Source organism: Scaptodrosophila lebanonensis, unplaced genomic scaffold (genome assembly GCF_003285725.1).
Source record: "Scaptodrosophila lebanonensis strain 11010-0011.00,11010-0021.00 unplaced genomic scaffold, SlebRS2 tig00000092-arrow-pilon, whole genome shotgun sequence".
In the NCBI taxonomy this organism is placed as follows: domain Eukaryota; kingdom Metazoa; phylum Arthropoda; class Insecta; order Diptera; family Drosophilidae; genus Scaptodrosophila; species Scaptodrosophila lebanonensis.
This window is the reverse complement of record NW_022060566.1, coordinates 5,240,192-5,267,586: the sequence shown is the minus strand read 5'-3', so window position 1 is coordinate 5,267,586 and position 27,395 is coordinate 5,240,192. Positions and strand designations below refer to the sequence as shown.

At 43.0% G+C, this 27,395-nt stretch overlaps 2 protein-coding genes across 4 annotated transcripts; one reads left to right on the top strand and one right to left on the bottom strand.

Moving 5' to 3' along the window:
- Nucleotides 1-786: 786 nt before the first annotated feature.
- Nucleotides 787-9,639, top strand: LOC115627055. Of its 3 annotated transcripts, none has more exons than XM_030522600.1 (4): nucleotides 787-987; nucleotides 8,626-8,708; nucleotides 9,199-9,328; nucleotides 9,389-9,639. In XM_030522600.1, the coding sequence occupies exons 2-4, from the start codon at nucleotides 8,627-8,629 to the stop codon at nucleotides 9,603-9,605; spliced, it is 429 nt and encodes a 142-aa protein (XP_030378460.1). In that variant the 5' UTR covers nucleotides 787-987; nucleotide 8,626; the 3' UTR covers nucleotides 9,606-9,639. The 3 variants fall into 3 exon arrangements, with proteins under 3 accessions (XP_030378460.1, XP_030378459.1, XP_030378458.1); XM_030522599.1 differs by lacking the exon at nucleotides 787-987 and adding an exon at nucleotides 4,571-4,745; XM_030522598.1 differs by lacking the exon at nucleotides 787-987 and adding an exon at nucleotides 4,571-4,749.
- Nucleotides 9,640-9,815: 176 nt separating this feature from the next.
- On the bottom strand, nucleotides 9,816-27,065 carry LOC115627054 (CAD protein). Its single transcript, XM_030522597.1, has 8 exons — nucleotides 26,933-27,065; nucleotides 23,333-24,330; nucleotides 20,206-23,189; nucleotides 20,045-20,149; nucleotides 14,538-14,677; nucleotides 11,045-12,965; nucleotides 10,598-10,981; nucleotides 9,816-10,084 (listed from the first exon to the last, which is right to left on the bottom strand). Exons 1-8 carry the CDS (start codon nucleotides 26,995-26,997, stop codon nucleotides 9,875-9,877), a joined length of 6,807 nt encoding a protein of 2,268 aa, XP_030378457.1. The 5' UTR covers nucleotides 26,998-27,065; the 3' UTR covers nucleotides 9,816-9,874.
- Nucleotides 27,066-27,395: the final 330 nt, after the last annotated feature.

Here is a 27,395-nt window from a genome sequence, read left to right as displayed (position 1 = left end):
TAAAATTCGTTTTAATGTTGATATGACAATATTGGTATTGAGGTTTATAATACCTTTACCTAAATAAAAAACGTAGTCAACTGAAAGAAGCAGATTTAATTGCAAATACATGTAGTTGGTCGACTCTAAGATATCATTTAATTTCCAATCAAGTTCTGATGCTGTTGTTTAATTGGAAATATGATTATGGCAGTGTAGCTTGGAAATGCACCTTATGCAACAAAGTATGTACATAGTATGTACACAGGTAGAGAAGCATGTAAATCTGAAGAGATGCTTGGGAATTTGTTCGTCTTGTCACGATTTTTGCACGTGACGTTTGCTGCGCATGCGAGGCTGCCGTTACTGGCCAGTGTTGCCAAAGCAAGATGTGGCGCCACCTGTCTGTCAAAAAGCGTCAACGAGCATCTGTTTGTGCTTATCTGTTTGCGCAAAATGCGATCTTTAACTGCACATCTGTGTCTACATAAATACACACACACACACACACAAATGTGCTCAAATATGTTTTTCTTCTGTTCATATGTATGTATGTATGTATGTTCTTTTATTTATTTTTAAAGCCAATTGGTCGAAATCATTGGGCCGCACGCCTCTGACGTCTTCAGTTCTGACCACTTTTGCGCATCGTTGAATTTTAAAAAATAATTTCGTGCGTTTGAAACTCAAAACAGTTCAGAGCATCTAGTTTTCAAATTAAAGAGCGATTAAACCCACCCACAATACTTGGTGAAATACAACTTATTTAGTGAAAGTGCGCGTCTAAAATTTATACCCCGTGTGTGCTGTTTTTTTTTTATTGCGCGACATTTGGCGATTTCTATTTTTGGTTGCTACAAAAACAGCAACAACAACAATAGAGGGAATCAACAAAAACAAAGCGTCAGAGATAAATATAACCGAGATTCATCAACCTAATAACATCAACAATAACATCAATTGCGGTCAGTGCAACATGTGTCAGTAATTTGTTGGTCACCGGTCAAGGTTTGTGCGTTTTTGTTGTGCTTTAAAATGAGATTCTTTAATAATAATAAATAAATGTAATTCCGACTATATTTGGGCAATAGAAATGGCACAATATAAATGATTTGTGTGAAGAACCATAATAAATGTGTATATTATATAGACAATTATACCTGACAGTTCACAGCTAAGTTTAAAGGAAGAGTGTGAGGAAATTTCAAAACTTTAAAAGCTTCCGTTATATACATATAATTTTATAATGATATACAAAAAGCTGTCAACTTAGAGAGATTTGTATATTCATAGAGAAAATGGAAAGACATGCCATTATCTGCAGTAAATTGATTAAAGATTAATAATACTTAAAATACAGCGAACGTAAATATACTACTAGTATATGATGAAGAGGTCTTTATCTATAAATATAATATAATATAATCGGTTTTAATAGAGCGATTAATGTCTTATCCGCAAAGAATCGGTTGTAGAAAAGGCAACCCCCTGATTAGTGGAGGAATTAATCATCCAAAGTTCAAGTTAATCTGTTCTTTTATAGTAGTATATAGTATATATAAATTGATAAAACTTTTAAGTTGTCTCGCGGGGAAGGAAGGAAGAGCTCTTCTGCTCTTGAAAGACTGATAGATGTGCAAAAGGATTTGACTTACTCTTTCATATATTTTATTCCGTGAAAATGATGAAGAATATATGCAATACATTTATACTCGTAGTTACATATTTCACATTTCGCCAAACAAGTACACTTTCAAGTTAAATTTGCAAACCGGCTTTTTCTGTTTGAAGAGCAACGTTTTAGTATCTTAATTGAATTACCCAGACGGCCTGTCTTCAAACGTAAGTGAAAATGGTTGTGCAAGCGGTACTAGAATGCTATTATTTCTATCTTGAAGTGTCATCAAATACGACTTCTAAAGGGCTAACTACTCGAAATGAAAACAACAACAACTACAACTACAACAGCAGCCATAAAACAATAACAACAGCGGTAAAAATTGCAAATTCATGGGACAAAATAAGCTTTCAAAACAAAAACAGACGCAAAAAACTATTTAAAGTGACGACGTGTGCGTTGTTCTAAATGAAAGCAACAAAAACAAATAACAGACACAGACAGATAGCACTATTGAAACCAATTGCTATTGTATCTATATCTATCTATCTACCTATATATCCATCTATCTATTTGTACGGAATTTCAATAGTGGACCGGACCGTTCATGGCAGATGTCGCAAACACTGAGCAACGCGACTTTTGGGCTGATTGCTGCACACCTTCTGTACATACTAAATTATACAAGTATATACTATAAGTATATACAGAAATGGAAAGTTAACTAAAATTCATGAAAATTATAAATACTTAATACAATCTCATCTGCATTTTGACGAAAGTCGAAGCACTGTTGCTTCAAAGAATTGTCCATGGGCGGTTGAATGGAACAAAAATCAACGACAAAATACAACTCCAATATACATACATACAAGTAACTTTAATTTCAAGTGTAAAATAGCTAGTGATTGATAGAAGTAATTATGCACTAATGGAAAGCTATTTTGTTAGTTATTAGGCGATAATTAAGTTTTTTTTTTTTTGTAGAACAGTGCCTTATCGTAAATGTTGAAGACTTTGTGGTGATAAAGATGACGGGTTTATAAAGCTTATATAGATATAGTTTTCTTTTTTTCATTTAATATGGTTTTATTGGCTTTAAACACATCGAAATTATGCCTTATATACGAAACGGGAAAGCTTAGGAAAAAACAGAGAGACAGCTCAGCTAAAATGGTCATCTTTCTAGACCTTTAAGGTTTTCGTCAATAAATAAACAATTTCTTGGTCATATGCCAGCTCTGTGAAGGGAAAGGAAGAGCTCGGTAAAAAAAGGGGTTTTTATTGGTTAATTTTTAAGGCCCTTTGGGGTTTTTACCAACAATTCACAACCTATTGGTATTGGAGGAGGAAATGCTTTGTGAAGAGCTAAGAGACTTTCCAGTCCAAAGGTTTTACAACGCATTGGTCTTAAGTTTAAGAAAAATTATTTATGTTAAATTAAGAATATACATAGTAATGACTGATAAACATTTTTAGCAACGAATTTGTAGGCTTAGTTTCTTTGATAAAATTTCAGACTAAAATTTAAGTTTAGCTCCAATTAAATTATTTTTCAAAAATTGCCATTAATATGCTGTTAAATGGAGAGATTTTTATGACTGTAGAGATACACTATATGCGACCACTTTTGAAAATATAGTGCACACTTTATATTAATATTAATTAATTTTAGGTGTGTGTTCTTTTTAGCTTATGTTTTATTTGAAATTATTCATGCAGTTACAAATTTGTCGGCCTAATTTTATATACAACCACTATGCCGATATCGCTTATATGTAGGTTAAGTTATTCTTTGAAATTCTGCAATGGCATATTACTTCGCCACAAATGTGATTCATTGTGCCATTAAGTTTACTTTGGTTTCCAAACTAGAATCTAACTAGAAACTTTCATGAATGGAAATCTTCATCATATGCACTGCCTGAATCTACAGTCTAAAATTTAGGGGCACTTGACCTCACGCTGCCAGCGGATGTTCAGTTTATAGTTTGAGGCTGTGGTTGGGGGAGTCCAATTGAATCATCTTCGTAGAATCGTAGCTGTTGAGCAACTGTTGACGCCCATGTACCGCAAATTCTTTTGCTATGTTCCGGGTTTGGGGAATGTAAAATGTTACATACATACATATATAGTATACATTCGAGTGCGTATACGAGTTGGCTTCAGTTATCAGTTTGCTGGAAATCGAAAAACCTTGTTCATCATGAGTAATGTTGTGCTGGAAAAGTGTGTTTGTTCTTCATGCATCGCTTTAATTAATTTGGCAACAACAACAAATAACATAGTCTGAGCAATTAGCGCTTTTAAAGAAATAAATTAAAAGCGACTCGAAAGCAATCTTCACAAAAATACAAAGTGCGAGCATTTTCTAAACCAGTTGTTGCACAATTTGATGTTGTTGTTGTTGCGCAGGCGCCTGCGCCTTTGCCGCTTCTGATGCCGCATCGGTCCACATACATACATACAAACATATGTATGTATACTACGAGTAAGTAGCGAGCGGACGGGGGCCTCGAGGCACAGAAAGTAACTTGACATTCAATCTTGGCATCGCTTTCGGGGGCTTCAATTTCGTTGCGTTCGTTACATTTTAATTAGATTTAAGCTCATTAGAAAAGTGTCGCACATGCCCGTACACACAGATACTCGTACTGTCGAGTATCTAGATACAAGCATGCACGAGTACGTACATAAATATATGTATGTAGGTAAGCATGCATACAGTATGTATATACTTGTACATACTTATAAATGCATGCCGCAGCTGCCGCCTAACTTAAGTAACTAAGTAAGTAAGTACGAGTAAGTACGTCCGATAGCTATAGCCGTAGCTGTAGCCGTCATATCGGCAGCGAGAGTTTCAGCCACAGCCACAGCCTCAGCCTCAGCTGACGTCGACGCTCGGTTTTGGCGCAATCGAAAGTTACGTTTTGGCTTCTCAAAGCCGCATTAGTCGTACGCTGAGTGTCGGCGGCGCAAGTTCACACAGTTTATACTTTTTTTTTTAAGTTTCCAAAACTCAATCCAACCCAACCAAACCCAGCCCGACCACCAACCAGCAAGGCAGAAAGCAAAAACTAAAACTATCACTAAATAGAACATCACAGCGAGCCACAAAGTCGTTCGAATTATCAGCAGACTTTCAGTGAGTAAGTGGGTATGAGGTGGAGAGCTGAATACTCGAACTCAAGTAGCATCCAATTGGAAAATTAGTTATTTAAAAACCCGCACAACCGACTTACGCAAAGCACTTTCAAGTGATAACAGAAGCACCGAGCTTATGATTAAAATAACAGAAGGACATTTATTCCGATTTGAAGTGTGATTACACCATTGAATAACTTTCAATATCTTGAGTATTTAAGTTTTAATTAGTTTGGATTTCACTTTGCAAAAATTAATGACTTCAGCAGACTTTTAGCTGCTCATACAACTTAGAATTGCTTTCGAAAAACAAATAAAAAATAATGACTATTACAATTTAAAGTATCGCTATTTTAGGTTTACTTTTGAACTCTTTCCATAACAAATATTGAGTTCTGATGGAACTTTTCTTAGACTATTTTCGGCTTTTTATGGTTTTAAAGATAAATAAATGCGATAAATGCGTTTGCTTTCCAAGCCCTTAAATTTAGTTTTTGATATTCCTTCACTAGACAGTATTTATCTGCATTCAGTTTTTGACTATTAGCAATTCTAAGTATCAATATTTGGTAGACTCTCATTGAAAATACTGACTCGATTAACATAATTTGAAGTATATATTATGTGGTTTTAAGAAACTTTTCCTACAGTCAATTGTTCTTCATTCATTATGCACAGTGGTTAACTTGTTAATTGCTTGAAAGGTTAAGCAAAATGTTCAGTTTAAAATTGCATCTCCAATGTAGGATATACTCGTATATCCTATATGAGAAGAAAACAAAACATCTAAAGCATCATCCGAATCAACTAATTTGTTGTATAAATTGTGTTCACGGCCAATAAAGATTACGTTCAATTTTTTAATCAGTTAATCAGTTTAGCTACTGGGCGTTAATATCCCAAGTGTTGATTGCAGAAGTGTGGCTTCTCAGTAAAATTTTAAATTGAATAAATAAGCTAATGGATTTTTGAAGGGAACTATTCTCTACCAGTTCTATAGCGTAAACAGTTCGTATACATTCAAAATAAAGAATTCGTACTTACCACTATAAATAGTAAGTAGAAATCGGCGTAGCCATCAATAGTCCTCAGGCTATAACTATTGCAGTTCTCAAGATCAAGTGGAAGGCAGAACTTGGTTCAGATCGGCATAGGAAAGAAGCTGCTGCTTCCTTCCATAAAACATTCATCTATAGGTTTAGTTATGACATTAATTGAAATTGTGATTATCTAACTGCTTGTTAGTTATGAAATATTTGGTGATTTAATGACCCCAAAGAGGGGGTAAGGTTTTTAATTAATGTGTACTTTTCATTGTCTTCTAACGATCGCGTTACAAATCGGGAAATTGGAGTTCACAGAATTGACACGCCAACAGCCATCGCTAAACTCATCTATCAGTCGCCATTTGGTTGAAGGTTTCGAAGGTTGTCTTCTGTGTTTGACGCAAGTACAAGAATCTGGCAATCTGGAAGAGATATGCCCAGCTCTATTCACTTTTTACATTTTCAATTAATTGATGATTCACCGCCACACAGTCGAATTATTTTTATCACGAATGTAAGCAAGCGAAGCCAAAGCCATTATCTTTGCGGCCCAAAAAAAGATATTTAAAGCATTATGGGCATAGTAATTGGCGCACACCTCCACATCATTTCCGTATACATTTCAAACTATTTTCGCAACTGACAATAATACATAATAATAAACATTCTAAACAAATGCCTGCATTCGTAATACTTTCCGTTCCGTGTCAACTTTTTCAGTAGCATTTAATCACTGTCATTTGTCAAGCTATCCGCTATGCAATTGTTGTCGTTGGAAGCCCTTTTTTGTTGTTGTTGTTGTTATTTCTGTTAACTATTGCTAAATCGGTGGCATGTGACAGCTGGGGAGTGGGGAGTGGGGGGGGGGGGGTCGAACATTCCGGCCCTTTGCGCCAATGACCGACCACCCACCACCCACAAAGAGTTATCTGATGCTGGAGTCTGTTGTGCTATTCCGCTATTTATAGCCATTAATTTGCGCAATTAAATTAGAAATCAACGGCACTGCAAGCGATTAAATAAATTGTATTATTGTATTATTAATAATACAAACAGCGTCCGACTGCAGCAATAATTGAGAAATCGTGCCCGAAAATTTTACTACACTTCCACTTACTTGTAGTTGCGAGCCCAAAGCGATTTGGATTCTAAGCATTAAGTGCTTCTCCGATAAGCAATATGTATATTGCAACAAATACAAACACACATAAATACATATGTATATACCTATAACGAAAATATATATACACATATATTTGTATGTAGAAAGCGATTGGATATATACTCGTATTTGCATGCAATTATGAATAGAAATGCATTTGTATTTTGTAAGTTATTTTATTTTAAATGCAAATCATGCAAACGTTGTAAAGCATTTGCACTGTCCTGCAAAATTGTTACGCCTAATACAACTATATCCTAGTACCGCCTCCAAAATCGTTCAACTCCTGTGAATCTGATTTCGAAAAAACGAAACTGAATGATAATTTTGCCCTGCAAATAGTGTTTTTATTTAGTTCCAGTATTGTTCGAGATGTGAAAAGTGTATTCATTTTAATTCTGCATAATTTGGTCGAGTTCGGGAGTAGAAACGGAACTAATTGTTCCCTTGACATACATGTATAAACATATGCGAAATAGTTTAAAAAACCAAAATATGTTATCGGAAATCAACATGATCTTCAAATAACGTAAACCCATTCATGTCCTTTTGGCAGTTCAAGTCGTGTTGTAAAATCAGGCTCTGTTGTTCAATAAGTGATACATCACTTATAGAGCTTATAGTTCTCCAAATAATGACTTCCCGGTAAGGCAATTTGTGCTAAGACTGTACACCCATCCAGTGCCTACTTCAAAGATTTCAATATTAATGGGCCTTGACAGTTCTTTTCAAAAACAGCTGCATTCCTCATACAGAACAATTTATTTCCATATGGTGATGCGAGTATAGTTTTATAAAAGTGCATTTTTTAAAAATATTTTCAGCTTTTCAACACAAACAATAATTTGTTTATTTATGTAGATGCTACCAAACTAAGTATCTAACATTCTCATATTTTTACAAGATTGCTTGAGGATATTTTGTTAATAGGAAGCAGAATTAGTTTTAAAATCTGTTCTTTTTTTTTGGAAAATGCAATGCGCAACATTTAATTGATTAATAAAAGTTCGGATTAAGAGTTGAGAACACGAAAAATGTGTTTTATTTTAGTTTCACACAATTCATTCTCAATTTTAGCGCCCCAATGTGGGCCCCGCCTGTTCATAGATGCTTGCGCTCGTTTAGCGTTTCAAGTATGTATTGCGTCTTTGAAGATCTAGAATTGTGCGTATTAATCAGCATTGGAACAATTTAAATGAGCTTATATTTAAACCCAAATAAATCATTAGCTACAACAAGAACAGAAACAGCAGTCAGTCATCAATTAAAAAAGTCACTCTGTGATAAGCGGAAAGTGCGCGGAGGCGGCGAAGCGGCAGGCGGGCCATTGAAAATCAATTAATTAGCGGGCAGAGCTAGAGAGCAGCGTTATACTTGTATTGTCGAAATTAGCAGTTGCAGCTAAGCGTGCAAGATTTGGCAACAATTAACAGTGGAATAGCGGACCCAGTAACTTGGCCCAGAGTGCCAGATGAAGTGGAGCGTGGCTGTTTGGTAACTCGATTGCTTGGTTGCTTGATTGGCTTTGAATGTTGCTGCAATATTGAAAATGTATATAGTAGTAGTTGTTGCTTTTTATTGTCGTATGCAATGTGTATTTATTGCCATTGTTGTAACAAAATTGATACAGGTGTTTTGCGATTAATTGTTTGTCAACTGCTTGTTTATTGCAGCATGCGAAGGGAAATGGAACTGGAATTGGAAAACTATGTACAGTCAGCGCCCACTAATAAACGCTTTGTGGTGGAGGATTCATGTGAGTATATTGCCTCGGGCGTGAACTGGGGGTGGGGTGTGGTTGTTGGTGGGGGAGGGTCACTTCCGCACATGCTAGACACATACATATGTACAATTACGTTCCGGCTTAGAAAGTAGTGCGAGCGGAAGTGGCTCAAGTACGCGTCCGTTGTTGCGTACTCGCACATAAGATCGAATTCAATGCCTTTTGGGAAAGGTAAACAAACCTGCCGAACATTGTCGTTGTCGTCACGTTGTTGTTGTTGTTGTTGCTGTTGTTGTCACGTTGTTGCCCACACACGCAATCATCATCGATCAATACAAGCTGCTCGACATCGGCATCGACAGCAACATCAAGTTGAAGTTCAACGCCAGTCGCCAAGCAGCTTGGCCATGAGCCATAAGTCTGAATCAGATTCGGAGAGGACGGCGATGTTGCAAAAGTGGAGCAGCGGTTCTTCCCCTTCTCCACCACCAGCCACTAATAATCTAACACGCTCTATTGCCAGTTACCAAAGTGACCTCCGATGGCGAACCGCACTGCATGATGACCATGGTGGCTGGTTTAGCGGGTCTGCTGGCGGCCGTCATCATTTTGGCGGTGCTTGTCTCCATGGTGGCATGTCGCAAGCAAAAAAAGTGAGTAAACCAAAAAAAAAAAAAAAACATCTTCACTTTACTCTTCCTTTCTTGTTACAGACAGTGCAGCAACAGCACAACCGACAGGGAGCAGGACGTGGCCATGAAGGGTGTGCCCCAGATATCAACGCTAGCCGGCAATCTGAATGCAGCATTTGCCGAAAGCACCTTAAGCTTGAGTGGCACGTGCAAGGCAACAGATGATTGTAGACAGGGCCAGGGGCAGGGGCAGCAACAAGAGACATGGCCAACCGCCGTTGTGGTGCAGCGGTATTAGGAAAGCAAATAGAGCGAATGCAGGGAGAGCCGGGAGCAAGTGATGAACGCATGAGACTGATGCCTAGACCTTAAGCTAACACAATTCTATATCGATCTGTGAACCATTCTGTAATCCACAGTGTCGTTTATTTTATTATATACCTGTATATAAACTTTTTTTTTGTAACTATCACATATGCATAATAATATAAAAAATACAATATACATAAGCAAACAAATATGTATGTATGTGTCAAAAAACAAAAAAGAAAAGATGAGCGTCCCCATTCAGAGGGCCGAGTTGCGACATCCGACGACCATGGCGAGCAGAGCCATCCGTATGTACATACCGTACTCGGCCTGGCGGAAGTATGCGGCCCGAGGATCCGAGTCAAAGTCCCGACTGATCTCGAAGACGCGCGGCAAAGGATGCAGAACAATGGTGCGCTTGCTGGCCCGTGTCATCAGCTTGGGCGTTACGATGAAGTGGCCGCAGGCCTGTGAAGAAAACGAGTTAACCAATTAGCAAGGGGACTCATCCATTACAAAGAGACAGGGAAGATGGGGTACATAATATTTAAATGTGTGTACTATAAATGTACTTGTATTTAAAATATGATACTTATATAAGTTTCATGAAGATTTCAAAATATACCAATCCTATGAGAAAAACCATTCTCCAAAGACAGTTCTTGTTTTAAAATCTATACATACACACACATTTTAAATAGCTATGCTTTAGAGTTCGTTTGATTTCTGAAAGGTGGTGTTCCCTTTTAAAAAGTCCTGCGTACGAAGGGGACACGCTTTGATGTGGACACCGACATGTAGCCGAAGGAAATGTCCTACAAAATGACCGTTCATCTGGAGACGAAAAGGTGCTTCGACACCGACGGAATAGAATAGAAAATCTGTCTGCAGGAATTCTCATTTGACTAAGCCAAGTGTCCTTCAGAGCACTATGAAGTCTGTTCTCCCAAATACGAGTATATATTCCTTTTGTACACTTACGCGCTGATATTGCTCCTCGCTCTGGAAACGTTCGCGTTGGATGCGAGTCATATAGAGGACATCGGTTGTTGGCAACGCTTCCTCTATTGTGCGTATGGTTCTCTGTGTGACGCCGCGCATCTCCAGATAGCGCATAATGTTCTCGGGCATGCCCAGGCCCTCGGGAGAGACATATTGCAGCGTGACATTGTAGAGTGTGAGTAGACGAGCCAGCGAGTGGACTGTACGTCCATTCTTTAAATCACCGACCATGGTTATGGTTAGACCATTGACAGTGCCGATTTCCTCACGTATGGTGAATACGTCGAGCAGTGCTTGGGTTGGGTGCTCACCGACGCCATCGCCGGCATTAATCAGAGGCTTGCGGGAATAAGAGGCGGCACGCTGCAAGGATAAGAGCAGCTATACAAATATGTTCTTCATCTTTATATTAAAGTGTGGATTTACCGAAACGGCGCCCGGCTCAGGATGACGCAGCACCATGACATCTGCATAGCTGGCCATCACCTTGATGCTATCTTCCAAAGTCTCGCCCTTCTTAACGGACGATGTGACCTGATCCATGTTGATGACACGTCCGCCGAGGCGTTGCATTGCTGCTGCAAAGCTGCACTGAGTCCTTGTGCTTACCTCATAGAAAATTGAGGCCATGATCTTGCCACGAAGGAGATCGTCGACGGGTCGATCCTTAGTGACACGTGACTTGAGCAACTGTGCCAAATTGAAGATGTCGTTGAGATGATCCTTACTGAACATATCCACAGAGAGCACGTGCTTGCCCACCAGACAGTGTGCCACTGGGCTGACTGGTTGGTTGGGTCCTAGGCCCGCTGTCTTTTGCAAATACTCCTTGAGGGTCGCATTGCTGGAGGAGTCGAGTCGCACGCGAGGGGATGGTGATATCGGACGCAAAAAGTTGGCGGCGCCGCTCGTGCCGGAGCCCACCCCCGCATCCTCTGTGAAATGGACAGTGGCCCGGCCAGGAACACCATCGGTTAACAGACGAGTGAAGGTGTCGTTGGCATCTGTATCGCTGGGCAATTCCGTGCCCCGTTCAAAGCTAGTGTCTCCCAACGGTCGCCCCTCGCACACACCCATAGCGTCCAGTTGCTGCTGGGCGATCAATGCTTTGGCGCTGTATTGGGGTGTACGTACATTTTGTCCATAGCCTGGCTGCACCAGCACCTGACCATCGATGTAGACCACTTCGCCACGCAGCACGACGCGATGCACTTTACCCTTGACCTTCGTGCCATGGAATGGCGTCCAGCTGGCCTTGGTCTTCAACTCGCTATTGGTTATGGTCCACTCCTCGTCGATGTCGATCTCCACATAGGTGTTGGGCTGATCGGGCAGATTGAAAATGTTCTTAGGATTGCGATAGAACTTCCGCTTTATATCCTCCAGTGTGAGGCGACCGTCGTTGACGGCTTGCAGCAACAGAGGCAAGATGGTCTCTAGACCTGGGAAGCCTGGTGGTGGTTGCTCCGATTCCTTTTCGGCAAGTGTGTGCGGAGCATGATCGGTGGCGAACACATCAATATACTCAATGTTCTCCCACAATGCCTCCTGATCCTCCAATGAGCACAATATGGGACGCACTTCACTCTTACCAGCTCCTAGGCGTTCCAAATCGCGTGTGCTGAGAAACAAATGATGCGGACACACCTCACAGGTAACACGAATTCCCTTCTCCTTGGCAGCGCGTATGATGAGGATCTCCTCCTTGCGCGCCACATGACAAATGTGGATGGGGCGATCCATCATGTGAGCTAACAAGATGATGGCGGCCATGGATTGGCTCTCCGCATGACACACAATGGGCGCCCGTTTCGGCCAATGGCTAAGATGGCGCTGCCAAGCACCCATATCGCTCATACGCAATTTTCCATAGGTATCGTTGAGATACATTTTAAGGCCGAATGCCTGGCTGGCCAGCTCCGGCAGTTGCGCCCAATTCGTATCTGTTGCGCCCACATACAAGGCATAGTCACAGCGGGCGCCCTGACGGGCAAGTTCCTGGAACTGTGTGAAGGTCTCGCGATCGACAATCGCCGGGTTGGTGTTGGGCATCGCACAAACCATGGTAACTCCCCCAGCCAGAGCCGCGGCTGTTCCGCTGGCAAAGTCCTCCTTGTGTGTGCCGCCTGGTTCGCGCAGATGAACGTGCACATCGATAAAGCCCGGCAGCGTCACAATCCGACGCGACGTCATGCAGTCCGTGTGCGTCTTCATGGCCGGATTCCGTCCAGTCACCCGCATCGACTCCACAAGCAGTTTCGTGCACTTCACGTCCGTCACCAGAGGTATGGAATAGTCGACGGCCAGACGGCGGGTGCGATAGCCATGCGTCATGAACGAGGACACGCTGTATGGGTAGAGCGAACAGAAACATACAAGTATTATAGAGAAAAAGGGACTTCCAAAAATATAGTTTACTATTTACTCCCAATGTAAATGTAATTGCTGGATTATTGCTTGCGGCACGAAGGTGTTAATCTGGTCTTAAGCTTTTAAAAAAATTACATATATACAAGTAGTAGACGCTACACGGATACATCCATACATATGTATGTAGTTGTCAGCGACGCTTGATAAGTATGGTATTTATGATAATAATGGCTTATCATTTATTTACACTTGCAATTATGCACAAATACTTGTATAAAACGAAAACTCTCCACCGAAAAAGGGTGGTGAGTAAATGGAATTAAATTTAAGAAACTTGCAGTTCTTCAAGAAACTCTAGTTCGCAAGTTTGAGAAAGTGCGATTGTATTTTGGGGACTTCTTTTAGAAAACAAGTAAAAAAGCTAAAGTCGGGTGTCCCGACTTTGAAATACTCTGTACATATGTTTACAATAATTATAGAAAATAAAAAAAATTAAGAAAATAAAAAAAAAAATTTGATCGATTTTACCTTTCTCGGTATTCGAACTCACGTAAAGGATGTATAATTGCACATTTACATAGCAATTGCGTCTGTGTGAGTGTATGTATGCCTATGCGCATCTATTCGTGTCTGTGTAAACATGTTAGCAGTCAACCAAACAGCAACATCAACAGCCGGGGGCAGCGCTTGAGCAGCGCTGCAGCAGCAAATATATTTATAGCTATAACTTCTTGTTAAATCGGTCTATCATAGTGAAACTTGGCACACGGACACATAATAGTTTTTTAGTTCGAAATTCCAAGAATTACGGGGGAGAGGGGGAAGGGAGGGAAATTCCAAAATATACATTTTCTGCGTATTCACACAAGGTATCTTGGACTAAAATTTGGTGTTCCTAGGTCTTATGGTTTCCGAGATATAGGCGATTATACGAATGGAAAATCGGGAAAACCCCCATAGGGGGGAAGTGGGGGGGAAAATCAAAAAAATAAAACAAACTCGTATAGCGTACACACATAAGGCATCTTTGTGCAAAATTTGGTGTCTCTATCTCTTATAGTCTCTGAGATCCAGGTGTTCATACGGACGGACAGACGGACAGACAGGGCTAGATCGACTCGTCTCGTCATGCTGATCAAGAATATATATACTTTGGGGGGTCTGCCACGCCTCCTTCTGCCTGTTACATTTTTCAGCTGCCGCAAACCTAATATACAAGTACTTCTGTACATTTCATGTACAGAGTATAAAAAGAGTATATGTCTAGCTTAAATATACATGCATACATACATATGTATATGCATATAGCTTTCCGAAAAGATCTTTTACTTGGGAAAAATGGCTGCGTGAGCAAAGCTAGTTGAGTGCTCCGCTAATGTAAATGTTTGAGCCTTAGACTCTGCAGCAAGTCCTCTCCAAAGAAGAAGGGAAGAAGGGACAGGGTCCATATAATATATGTATATGTAGAAAATTAGATATGTAGTTGTGATTATAGGGCCGTTACTGTTAGCTATTAAATAGTTTCTGCTGTGCGTTACCCTTTACTTACCGTCGCGCGCCCCCACCACGCATCGGCAGGTTGATAACCAAATCGAATTGCTTGTTGGCAAGGAATTCAGCCAAGTGTCGGAGCTCGCCGTTGATGTCATCGGGCGTGGTCTTATCGAAGGTCCATTGCACGGACTCCACCTGTGTAAGCAAAAAATCCAAAGTGCATAGCATTAAATGGAATGACAATGACATTTACAATTGGCAAGTTACAAGTTACAAGTTACAGCCTGGGCCAAGCCTAGGCGCCGGGTACATATGTCAGCAAACACAAATGCCGCCAATTGCCATTTGTCCATGCGTCAGTACGTTCATTTAGATTGATAAGATTGTATTCATAGACATAAAGATATCGATCTATATGGCCCGTTACAAGAGGTGCACAAACAATGGCAATGATAAGAGAGCTGCGGCGGCACAGCGGCTGCGAGCAGTTCTTTGTCTTCAGCTCAACAATTACCCGGAAACGCAAAGCCACAGGAAGTACTGATGTGCAGAATCAAAACACCATTCGCGACCTAGCAATCCGCAATCCCCAATCACGTATCTCTGAACTAACAATTCGCGATTTAAGCTGCAAATGTGTTGATCAGTTTAATTAGAAACTGTGAAATTTTAGAATGGAAAATACTATTAACATAGCCATCACTTTAGGTCGAATGAACGAAACCATTTCCTCTCAAAAGCAATTTAATTATTAAATTATTTATTTAGTTATTTAAATATTACGGAGGTAGGAAATTCTGAAATACAGAGCCTTTTATTGGTTTGCCACCATTTCAAATTTGTAACTGGGACGGTGTGACTTTGTCGGTGCAAACTCTGTGATTTCAATCACCATTTAGTTCAGCGCTGATCGGAAGATCTGCAAAAAAAAAAATGGCGCCCCTGACAGCGCTGCCCGCCTGCCCAGCAGCCATTATCGTGATCGGTGATCTTATCTAGCCGCTGCAATCATACGAAACTCAAGCAAATTGACAATGTCGCGACAAGAAAATCGCATTCGATCAGTGGACTCAGTAACAGAGCGTTTGCCAAGCGACAGCAAGATTGCGAGTTGCACGGAGAGAGTGCGTCAGTTTCAGTTTGCAGAAGCCGCGAGCCGAACCGAGAGAATTCAATGGGCTGTCCTTGTTCGAGGCCAGTGGAGACGGAGACGCCGAGTCCTTTGCAGCAGTTGCAGCAACGGGAGGTGCATCGTGTCAAGCACCGGCGATGGTGTGAGCAGCAGCGTCAGCGCAAGCTGGCCAAGCTCCATCGGCGCAATGCGAAAAAGCGCAGACGCAAGCGTGGCCTCGATGGAGGTGGCAGTTTGCGTCGCAGCACCATTGGTGCGGCCGGTGGTGTAGGAGTCGTTGGTGGTGCAGTGAATGGCTTGGCCCCCCAACTGCGTCTGCTAGGCGGCAGTAATGGCAGCAGTGCCACCGAATGTGCCAGCGCCTTGTACGCCCGCACGCTCGAACAGCAGCGGGAGGAGCACCAGCGCACCATCGAGCTGAAGACAGGACACCAATTGGAGCACCAATTGCACATATTTTTGCTCAACCAACTGGTGTTGACCACACAGTTCTTTGGCCACTTCGAGGCAGAGCTGGCGGCCATGGATGAGCAATTGCAGGCGAAGAGACGCGAGTGCGCCCAACGAATGACAGATCAGACCCTCATCTTTGCCAGCGCCATCGATGCAGCTGTGGCAAAGCGCTTGAAGTACAAACCCGTGTAAGTGTGGCCTGAGGAATATCTATGGGTTAGGCCAGTTAGCCAGATGATCGGTATTTTGGAATAATCCAGAAGCTATAGCTAGTGTTTTAGTGCATGCAAATACTATAGAGTGCTGATGCAAGCTCATTTGTTTTGTGTGTTAACCTGTTTTTTTTTTTTTTGGTGCAAGATTAAGAAAAAATGGCAACATTTGCGACTGTGAAGAGGTTTTTTTAGATATTTTATTTAGTGGGAAGTGCTATCCCTAATGTGTCCTTGGACCCTGCGAAGTGAAAACTTTTCATGTCGCTTCTTTGCCATTTTAAGATACCTAGTTGTCCTATATTTTCACGTTTCCTCACAGTTTTGATCGTATTTAGATCTGCTACCGATCAGTGATTAAAACAGGCAGGAAGTTGTGGAACTACCTTTCTTTTTCGTATACTTTAAAAGCTCTTCTATAGAACAAAGTACTAATAAGCCGCTGGATGGTGACTTATTATTGACTTGTCACAACTACTCAGAAATCGAGTGGCTAAGTACTTGGTTTGCGACAATCCACTCTATTTGAAATCAGTTCCGGCGCCCTTGAAATAGTAGTTTCCTTCACGCTTGCCATTCATTTTCGATAAGAGTATGAGCTTAGTGTTGGCTTATACTTGTATTGTATGTTTCATCGCAGGATATGATGAATGAATGGTTCTTCTCCTTTTTACAGTCATGGACCGCTCAAGCATCAATCGCAATTAATCCAGCTGCCGCTGATTTACGTGGTATTTGAGAATGTGGACATTGCGCGACCGAACGATGCCAACTATGATTCGATAGCCACGCTCTGCAAGGTGTTAATGGAAACGGATTACTATAATACGACGCCTTGTCGCAGCCAGTACACACAAATGCTGGAGCGGACACGCTGGAAGGGCTATGTGCGACTTAAGCTGCGGGAGCAGGCGACGGTGCAGCGCAGTCTGAGCGACGATGGTGTCTATACGGACGGCAGCTCCGGTTACAGCACAGCTGCGAGCATTTATAGCAGCGTGGGTTCTGTAGATGGGAAGGATAAACGGGCCAAACGTAATGAGTTGGATGGCATATATGACCATGTCTATATTTCACGCTTTAACACGCACAGGCCTATTGCGGATTTGAGGTTAAGTACGCCGCGTGTACCTCTCCAAAGCAACGTTCTGCCGGAGGCGTGTGTATCCAGATTGGCCAACTTTGTGGAGCCCTGGCTGGAAGCCAGTGATGACGATGAGGATGCGCCCAGCAGCGATGAGGAGGAAGACAGCGAGGAACAGGAGGAGAGCACGAAAGAGCAGCTTGAGAACCTGGGGCAAGGGCAATCAACGCATACCGCTGTCGTGGATGACTACGAGACGGTGCAGGTACTGCGTCAATGTCGCGTTGAGCAGGAGCGGCGACGTGCTCTGCTCCAACAGAGTTACCTCAATTCGGCGCAGTTTATGAACTACTTTGGGGATCTGCTGAGGCAGCAGTTGGCGCCCCAGCTTCGTATTCCACACAGTCAGCTGGCGGCGGGCACATATCGTGGCTGCAGCGTTTACACAGCCTCCGGTGAAGTGATTCCCGCCATCCATGTGCCGCACAGCTGGCCCGATTGCGCCTTCGAGTTTAATCTGCGCCCCCGCCCCCTCGTCACCAGTCTGCACACCGGTGAGCAATTCCAATGGCCCACGCCAGAAATGCGCAAGCGTATTCAGTCGTTTGGCTACCATGTTGTGCCTGTGGGGTATGCGCCGAAGCGTGCACGCAACCCCTTCAGAGATCTGGAGTGGCGCATTATTTTCCCTCAAGCCGAACAATATCTGGAGCGGCAGCTGACGCGCACGCAACTTAAAGTGTTCATGTTGATGAAGGTGCTGCTGAAGGCATTTGTGGAGCCGCACGAGAAGGGCCAGACCATGATGATCCATGCTGTCGAGCATTTGCGTGCTCATCTCTTCTGGGAGTGCGAACGCCATTACAACGCCTGGCCGGAGGAATTTCTGGGTGAGGTCCTGGTGCGTTTCGTGCGTGGCTTTGCGGCCTGCCTGGCTAAGAAGGAGTTGGGCGACTATTTTATACCGGCTCGGAATCTCTTTGAGTATATGCCCGAAGATGCGCTCATGGCGATGAGCTCCATTATGTCTGACATTGCCGAGCAGCCCCTAATGCATGTGCTGATCGCTTTACGAAATCTGGAACATGCTCCAGATTTCTATCCAAAGATGAACTACCGCCGTCTCTGCGAGCATTTCGTCACCAAGGATTACCTAAAGCTGAGGGGTTGGGCGAAGTTTGCGCGCGCCCAACACCAGCTAAATCCGGAGCAAGAGGAAGAGCGGGGGCAGGCCGAATCGTCGGATTTGAAGGGCGTACAATTACATCCAAACGATGCCAGCGGCCTGCTAGGCATCAGACAACATCAGGAGCGCACGCGCGGTAAACTGCGGCGTCAGACTCAACTGCTGCGCGCCCAACAACAACAAAAGCTGGCGGAACAACGTCGCCAGTCTATCGAATCAATTGATGTAGAGTTGTTGGTGGTGCGAGCTACTGGATCTTCACCACGCCCTTCTCAAACCACATCCCAGTCGCCGACAGCGCCGCAATTAAATGATGGCGTCGAAATTCTTCGACGCACTAATTTACTTGAACTTCTGCTCGATCACCTGCTCGAAATGATTGCCAAGGCCAATGAGTTTCATAATACTCAGCATGCACAACTCTATCTGGAACATGCACAGCGCCTCTGCCATCTGTACAAGCAATTTGGATGCTGCCAATATGCTCCACATTATACTACAGCCTTGTTAGAGGCGGCGCATAGCATCGAACAGGCGAGAGAGAGTTCCATCAATGGGAATGCTAACGATAACATGATATTTGCCTTGCCAGAGTCGACGCCCCCTGCTCTACCACGTCGTCAGAGCGCCAGCTCTATGCGCGCACCAGGCAGCTCCAGTTCACGCCGCAAATCAATCAAATTCGTGGAGCATGTCGTCGAGGTGCATACCGGCGATGTGAGTCCTTTGCAACAGCCTTACAGGCACACAGCGCCTGCGGGAATCTTGCGTACAACCTCAAACATAAAGACTAGCAGCGATGAGATCATTATTGTGGAACAGGAGCAGGCTCCGGAGGAACCATCACCTGATTTAGCGACCGAGCAGACAGTGGTGTCTTCACTAGGCTCCCTGCTCTCCCGACTCAATGTAGATCCTCAGCGACTACACAAGCTGGGCGCCAAAACAGATGAGGTGTTCAAGGTACTCGCACCCGAAACAAAACGTGACGAGCTACGTAATATGCTCAAACGGAACACAGAAAAGTTGAAGGGCGCCTTCAACCCGGCCGCACAGAGTTGAGAGCAAATTAAAGCGTTCACAGATAATAACAATTCATGTATATCTGATAACAAACCCAACACCCATCACCCACAGCCCACAGCCCACTATCCCCCGATATCACTTATTCAAAAAAATAAAGGATGATTTATGCATACTTCTAAAGGGTTTCTACCTATTTTAAAAGGGTAGCAAACACTTCTGAGGTTCTCTGAGCCAAGACACTGCAGATTCATCTGTTATTTTCGCATCGTTTGTATATTGTGTTGCGTAGTGTAATGGCTGAATAGAATTTCTCTGGAAATCCAGGCCAACTACCTTCCAAGGGCAGATAAGGAGTGATGTCAAGTCTGTTCAAGTGTGTAGCTGATAAGTGGCAGCGACTCACTTGGCTACTTATTCTAATGTCCACACAATTGTGTTGTAAGTCTATATGAAGTGATGAGGTACTCACGTCAACTCCGTGCTCTGCATAGAAATCGCCAGTACCCATTGAGGCGTACAGTTTGTATCCCATTTTGGCCAAATCTCGAATGGAAGGTAGTAGTTCCATTTTGTGCTGAAAATCGCATAAATATTCAATTCTGGAATGAAACTCTAAAGTAAAACGCTTACCTTAAAACTGCCGATGGACAAAAGTATGGCATTCTTTGGTATCTGAAAGCCTGTAGACATCATGGCCTTCAAATAGGCCTCATACCGATTGTCACCAAAGCAGGCCACCTCACCGGTTGAGGCCATCTCAACGCCCAGTTGTACATCGGCGCCGGCCAGACGGGAGAAACTAAATTGTGGCACCTTGACGCCCACCTTGCCGACGCCATGAAGCACGTCCACCGGCTCCACAGACATGCCTACAATGGCTTGCGTGGCCGTGGCCACAAAATCATGGTCCAGTGTTTTTGAGACGAAGGGAAAGGAGCGAGAGACTCGCACGTTGCACTCAATGACCTTGAGCTCATTGTTCTTTGCAATGAGTTGCATGTTGAAAGGTCCAGTCACATCCAACATGGAGGCCATATCACGTGCAATGCGCGTGATTGCCTCTAACGTTTCGGCGTTTAGATCCTGGGGTGGTGTGACCAATGTAGCATCGCCTGAGTGAACCCCGGCGTTTTCTACATGCTCCGAGACGGCCATACATAGAATTTGTCCATCGGCGGCAACAGCATCGACATCGATCTCCTTGGCCTCGGTGAGGAACTTTGAGATGACCACTGGATGTTCGCGACTAACTTCCGAGGCGGCATTTAAATATGTTTCCAGATCCTGATTCGAGTAGGCGACATTCATGGCGGCGCCAGATAAAACATATGATGGTCGCACTAAGCATGGATAGCCCACCTCCTCGCAGAATTCAATTGCCGACTGTAAGTTGGTCAACTCTTTCCAGCGTGGCTGCAAAATACCTTTACGATCCAGCATGCGGGAAAATTTGAAACGATTCTCGGCACAATCAATAGACTCGGGGGATGTGCCCAAAACCTTGGCCTGCTGACGATGCAGATCCATGGCAATATTATTGGGCAGTTGGCCACCCATCGAGAGTATAATGCCATCTGATTTTTCCATTTCGTAAATGTCCATCACAACCTCAAAGCTGATCTCTTCGAAATAAAGACGATCGCACATATCATAGTCAGTGGACACAGTCTCTGGATTATAATTGATCATAATAGTGGACTTTTGCAGCTGGCGAAGCTCGCGCAAACAGCCGACGGCACACCAATCGAACTCCACAGAACTGCCAATGCGATAGACACCGGAGCCGACGACAATGATATGTCCGCCGGGAAACTCCAAATCGTGCTCCGAAGCGTTATATGTGTTGTACAAATAGTTTGTGCTTGCTGGCCACTCGCCAGCTACCGTGTCGATTTGCTTCACAAATGGTTTGATGTTTGCCAGACGTCGTTGATTTCGAACCGCCAGCTCAGTACTATTTGTCGCCGATCCAATCTGTTTATCTGCGAAGCCCAGGCGTTTGGCACGCAGCAGCAGCTCGGAGCTCAGCTGGTTGCCTGCACTCTCCAGCTCCCCATAGACTTTAATAATGTGCGCCAGCTTATGAAGGAACCATCGATCAATTTTGGTCAACTGATGCAGTTCATCAATGGACATTTGAGCTCTGAGCGCGGCGGCCAACACGAATTGGCGACGATCTGTTGGCTCGGACAGCAGATCCTTATCCACAGCTGCCACATAGGGATCAAAACCTTGCACATCGCCATCAACCATGCGTAACGCCTTTTGAAATGCCTCCTCAAAAGTACGTCCTATAGCCATTACCTCACCCACACTCTTCATTGAGCTGCCAATGTTCTTGCTAACGCGCACAAATTTCGCCAGATCCCAACGTGGTATTTTCACAACACAATAGTCCAAGCTAGGCTCGAAGCAGGCGGTTGTATTTCCAGTTACTGAATTTTTAATGTTGGGCAGGGCGATGCCGAGGGCCAGCTTGGCGGCCACGTAGGCCAATGGATAGCCAGTCGCCTTGCTGGCTAATGCTGAGCTGCGCGACAAACGTGCATTCACTTCGATTATGAAGTACTCCTCGGAATGCGGATTGAGGGCATATTGAATATTACACTCGCCCACGACGCCGAAATGACGAATCACCTTGAGAGCGGTAGAGCGCAGCATATTGTATTCACGATCGGAAAGAGTCTGCGAAGGTGCGACCACAATACTCTCGCCTGTGTGTATGCCCAGGGGGTCCAGATTCTCCATGTTGCAAACTGTGATACAATTGTCGAAAGAGTCGCGCACCACCTCGTATTCCACCTCCTTCCAACCTTTGAGCGATTTGTCAATAATCAGCTGGCTAGAGTGAGCCAAGGCCTGTTCGGCCAGATTCTCCAGCTCCGTTTCATTGTCCGCAAAGCCGGAGCCGAGCCCGCCCAAAGAGAACGCGGCACGGGCCATAACCGGATAGCCCAAGCGATTAGCCGCTTCCAAGGCCTCCGCCACTGAGTAGACAGCTTCTGAGGGTGCCACACGTTCGCCAATCTCGTTGACACGCTGCGCGAACAGTTTGCGGTCTTCTGTCTCAATGATGGACTGTATGGGTGTGCCCAAAATTCGTACATTATATTTTTTAAAAACACCGCTTCGTTCCAGTTCGATTCCGCAATTTAGTGCCGTCTGGCCGCCGAAGGTAAGCAACACACCTGTGGGTCTCTCCGACTTAATTACCTCCTCCACATAGTGTGGCGTTAGGGGCAGAAAATAGCATTTGTCTGCCATTCCCTTTGAGGTTTGCACCGTCGCAATATTGGGATTAATGAGCACCGTTTGGATATTCGATTCGCGCAGAGCTTTGATGGCCTGTGAGCCCGAGTAGTCGAATTCACCAGCCTGTCCAATGGATAGCCCACCAGAGCCTAATATTAGCACCTTTCTCGGTTGCTTGGTGGGCACACTGGGCTGAATTGGCGTATAGCTCAGTCGTCGCTGAATAAGCTGAGGAATGGTCGATGCCCGATCGCGTATGGAGTCAAGGAAGACATCGAATAGAAATTCTGTATCGCGTGGTCCGGCATGGTGCTCGGGATGGAACTGCACTGAAAAGTAAGGCTTGCTTGTATGCACAATACCTGTAAAGATACAATTAGAAATATAAGTGCTGAAAACTCTCAAAAGCTCTGTATATTCCATTAAATTATCTTCTTTGATCAGGTGTTTGTGTCAAGAATTTTTAGATAGGAAGAAAGAAAATATGTGTGAAATATGTACTCACCTTCATTGGATTCGTCATTAACGTTGACAAAGAGCTCCTCCCAGTCGGTTGGCAGCTTGGTAAGGTCAACGGCGTAGCCATGATTCTGTGATGTAAGTAGACAGCGACCCGAGGCGCGATGAAGGCACGGTAAGTTGTGGCCTCGATTGCCGTACCTCATCTTGTAGGTGTTGCAACCTATGGCAGTGGCCAGCAGCTGATGGCCCAGACAAATGCCAAAAATGGGCTTGGTGCCCGCCTCGATCACACGGCGAACCACATCGACAATTTCGCTGCAGTTCTCGGGATTGCCGGGACCATTGCTCAGGAAGAGGGCATCGTACTGGGTCTCATCTAGCTTGCCATTCCAGGGCAGCAGTTGAACCGACGCTCCTCGCTTGATCAGACAACGTAGCTGGTTTAGCTTGAGACCACAATCCAGAACGGCAATACGCGGTCCGCCCTTCGAATTAAAGAGCAGTTCCTTTTTAATGGAACACTCTTTGGCCAGATTACGTTTGTTGGGATCCTCGAACTTTAGAGCGTTCAGATTTTCGGGCAGTTGATAGACAATGCGGCCCAGAAGGCTGCCCTTCTCGCGTAGTTTCTTGGTCAAGGCCCGGGTATCGATGCCGCTAATACCGGGCACCTTGTGCTGTTCCAGCCACTGAGATAATGTTTGCTTGGAGCGCCAATGGGATGGTGTCTCGCAGATCTCACCCACGACAAGGCCTGCTGCCTGCACCTCCCCTTTGTACCACTCGAAGTGCTCGGGGATGCCAAATTGATCGAGTTGCTCCGCATCGGGCACACCATAGTTACCAATCAATGGATAGGTCAGCACCAATATCTGATCCATGAACGAACGATCTGTAAGGGCCTCCGTGTAGCCCACCATGCCGGTCTGAAAGACCACTTCGCCTTCACGTTCCTTGCCTTTCGCCCCAAAGGCTTGCCCAGGCATTGCGGTTCCATCCTCGAGCAGAAGATAACAATCCGGCTTAGACATCGTCGAAACACTTGAAACATCAAAAGAGCCTTCAATTAAACTAAGGTCAATACGGATCATATACCAAAACCCATTCCCAAACAAATGCCGGCCGGCGAGACTGTCGCCAACTGAGCAATCAAAAAATAGAGAGAACGGGGGAAGAAAACAAAACAAATACACTCTTACTCTCTCTGAGTACCATTCATTGAATGGGAGTTGCGAATTAGGCTTACAAAAGTCGTATACTGCTTGGATACAAGAGTGATATTACAAGAAATACATAATACGGTTTATGAATTTAATTTTCCTACAAATCCTACTACAGTGACAGGCTTGTGAGTTACCGCAGTTTGCTTGCAAGAGGACTCCTTCCTGATAGACCTCGAAGATTGCAACGATTAGGTTTTTTCAAAACATTTAGATAAGCATAAGCCACCACTAACTTATTAATCCTCGCGCGGAAGTGCTCGAGGTTGGGCTATTTAAGGTGCTAATCTGAATGCACGGCTTCAATGCTTTGATTAAAAAAAATATATAATTAAGGAGCACAACTTTAATACATATTTTAGAAAAGGCCATCAAATTAAGATCAAAGAACAACGCTCGACAAATCTGATTACTGAAGGATTATAGCCTATTTATATTAAATATATTGCTTTTATTTTGTATATTCGAATATACATGTATTTTTTTTTTTATTCATAGCTCCATATCGGATGCCGGCAAATATAACTTTATTATGGAACGTTTAATAATATAAAGATTAAATTTAGGCTTAAGTTCTGATAAAACAAATTAAGTACTTGTATGTTGTGTGCGATTTTATCAGAATTTTGTTCATCAAAATGTAATACACATAATGGGTTTTCCATTTCCGCAAGCCGACAGCGTTTCTGCGGTCTCAATACAAGTAGTTCTTTTTATCAGTTGGTGCAACATGAAAAACTTAGCCCTGAAACAATGTGCTGCTTAATTTGTTTTTAGATTCCTTCATCATTAATGTGAAACTCATTTGTTATAATCGGACGAACATAATGGAATGACACTTGTTCCAACTTTCAATAAATATATTTATTTCGCAGTTATGTGCTTTGAATATTTCTATTTTCCAAACGAAACACCCTCCTAAAACATCAAAACCTGTTAACTCTTCTTCCCCACTTGACGTAATTTTGATTTTGAATTTAATCTTCACATACTGTATTTATAACTGCGTATGATTTTCAACACTTAAAGCCAAAGAGAACTTCTTAAAACTTAAAAGCATGTTGACTTTACTTCCCCACATGCAGTTATTTTAAACGAACTACGGCGTCAGGTTAACTGATGGGAAAGCGAAATTTGCTAGATTGCCAATTTATTCAAGGTATAAAGTTATTGTTTATATAGAATTTAAGTGCAGCAGCAACTGCTGTTTGATTGTTTTGTTAAATGCGCGCCTAGAGATTCTTATTACAATGAGGAGCCCCTTTGGCGCGTCGCTTCCAGAGTTTAATTTAGAAAAACAATTTTTTGGATACGTAGCTCAAACAAACAAACATACATATTTATTTGCATGGGCTTATCAATGCATTTGGCTTTTTTTATAAATACCGATTCGATATGCATGTAGCTAATACGTTTATATAGTACATACAGATGTATATAGCAAATAGTCGTAAGTCGAATTCAATGCACGTTTATAGGTAAATACAGTGGGTGGCGGCTTATTTGATGCAATATAAAAGCTTTTCCCAAAAATTACTACTACAGCAATAACATAAGTTTTTGTTCTATATGTATATCAGACTTTTAAGACAGTAGAGTATTGGAATTTAATAAACCATCAGGCCCAATAAGGTATACAAATCTTTTATTTTTTGATCGATTGAAGTTGGTGCAATGAAAGCTGGTTAACATACAATTCTGATTATGAGTATTTATGTGAAGAGCGATGTTGGGCAAAGGATTTTGTAATATTGATTATTGCTATCAATACACGATTGACGCAATTAAAATTATGGGCTTCAAATGCTTCCGAACGGTTCATAAACATACATATGTAAGCACTTCAGGGTCTTCATAAAAGGCTGATTGAACGCATTAGTATGAATGTTCTATACACTGTCCATTTACAAAATTTAGTATTCTATTGGCAAACAAAAGAGCTTACGATTCGAAAGAATTATTTATGTTGTTGAAATTTGAAATTGAAACAAATAAGCTAAAGCCCACGGCATTTATGTTAGTATAAGTGTGTGTGTACGGGCGCACACACAGATGCGAGCGCATGAGTGACAGCGGCTTTTGAACTTGAAACCGGTCCACTTAATATAAATACACACATTCATGCATACGAGTGTACATAAATAGGCAGGCCAGACAGACCCCTCCACTACCCCAACAAGACATACGTTCAACAGGCCGATTTCATTGCAAATACTTGATTCCTTAGCGCCGATTAAAATTAGTTTAATGCCAAGGAACACAAAAATGTAATTAACTTTATTTGCGATGTTTGTTTCTATTCAACTTTATATTAAAAGACAATTTAAACCAAGCATAGTTTTGAGCTAAATTCGGAAGGAATTTGCTATGTCCTTTCCCTTCGAAGCACAATTCAACAACAAATCAACTACTCCATCACTTACGGTGTGTTGTCGTTGTTCTTCGCTTTTTGAAATTCTTTGCTAATCGCAACGCCACGTGCTTCCATGTACGTCGCTCCTGGCGTTTAAAAAACCGCTATAGGCAACCGTAGCAGATTCAAACCAAAATAACCGCGTTGGCTGCCGTCGGCGAAACTACTAAATTGTAGATAACAATAAACAACGCTTTATTCGTCGCCCCGCTCTGCCTCGTCTTGCCGGCTGGCTGGCTTGGTTTCGCCGAGGGTTATCGAGGCGAGGCGAAAACTATCGAAATATTGATGGGTAACAGCAGGGCTTTGGCTCTACGATCTGGCAACTTCAACTTTTAACAGCAAGTTGGGAATTTAAATTATAAACTTCGATTTGAATGCGATTGTAAAAAAATCTTGCAATTGCAATAATTACATTTGATTTATTTATTTTTATGCGTTATGTGTGTGGGTGTGTGTGTGTTTAATATAGA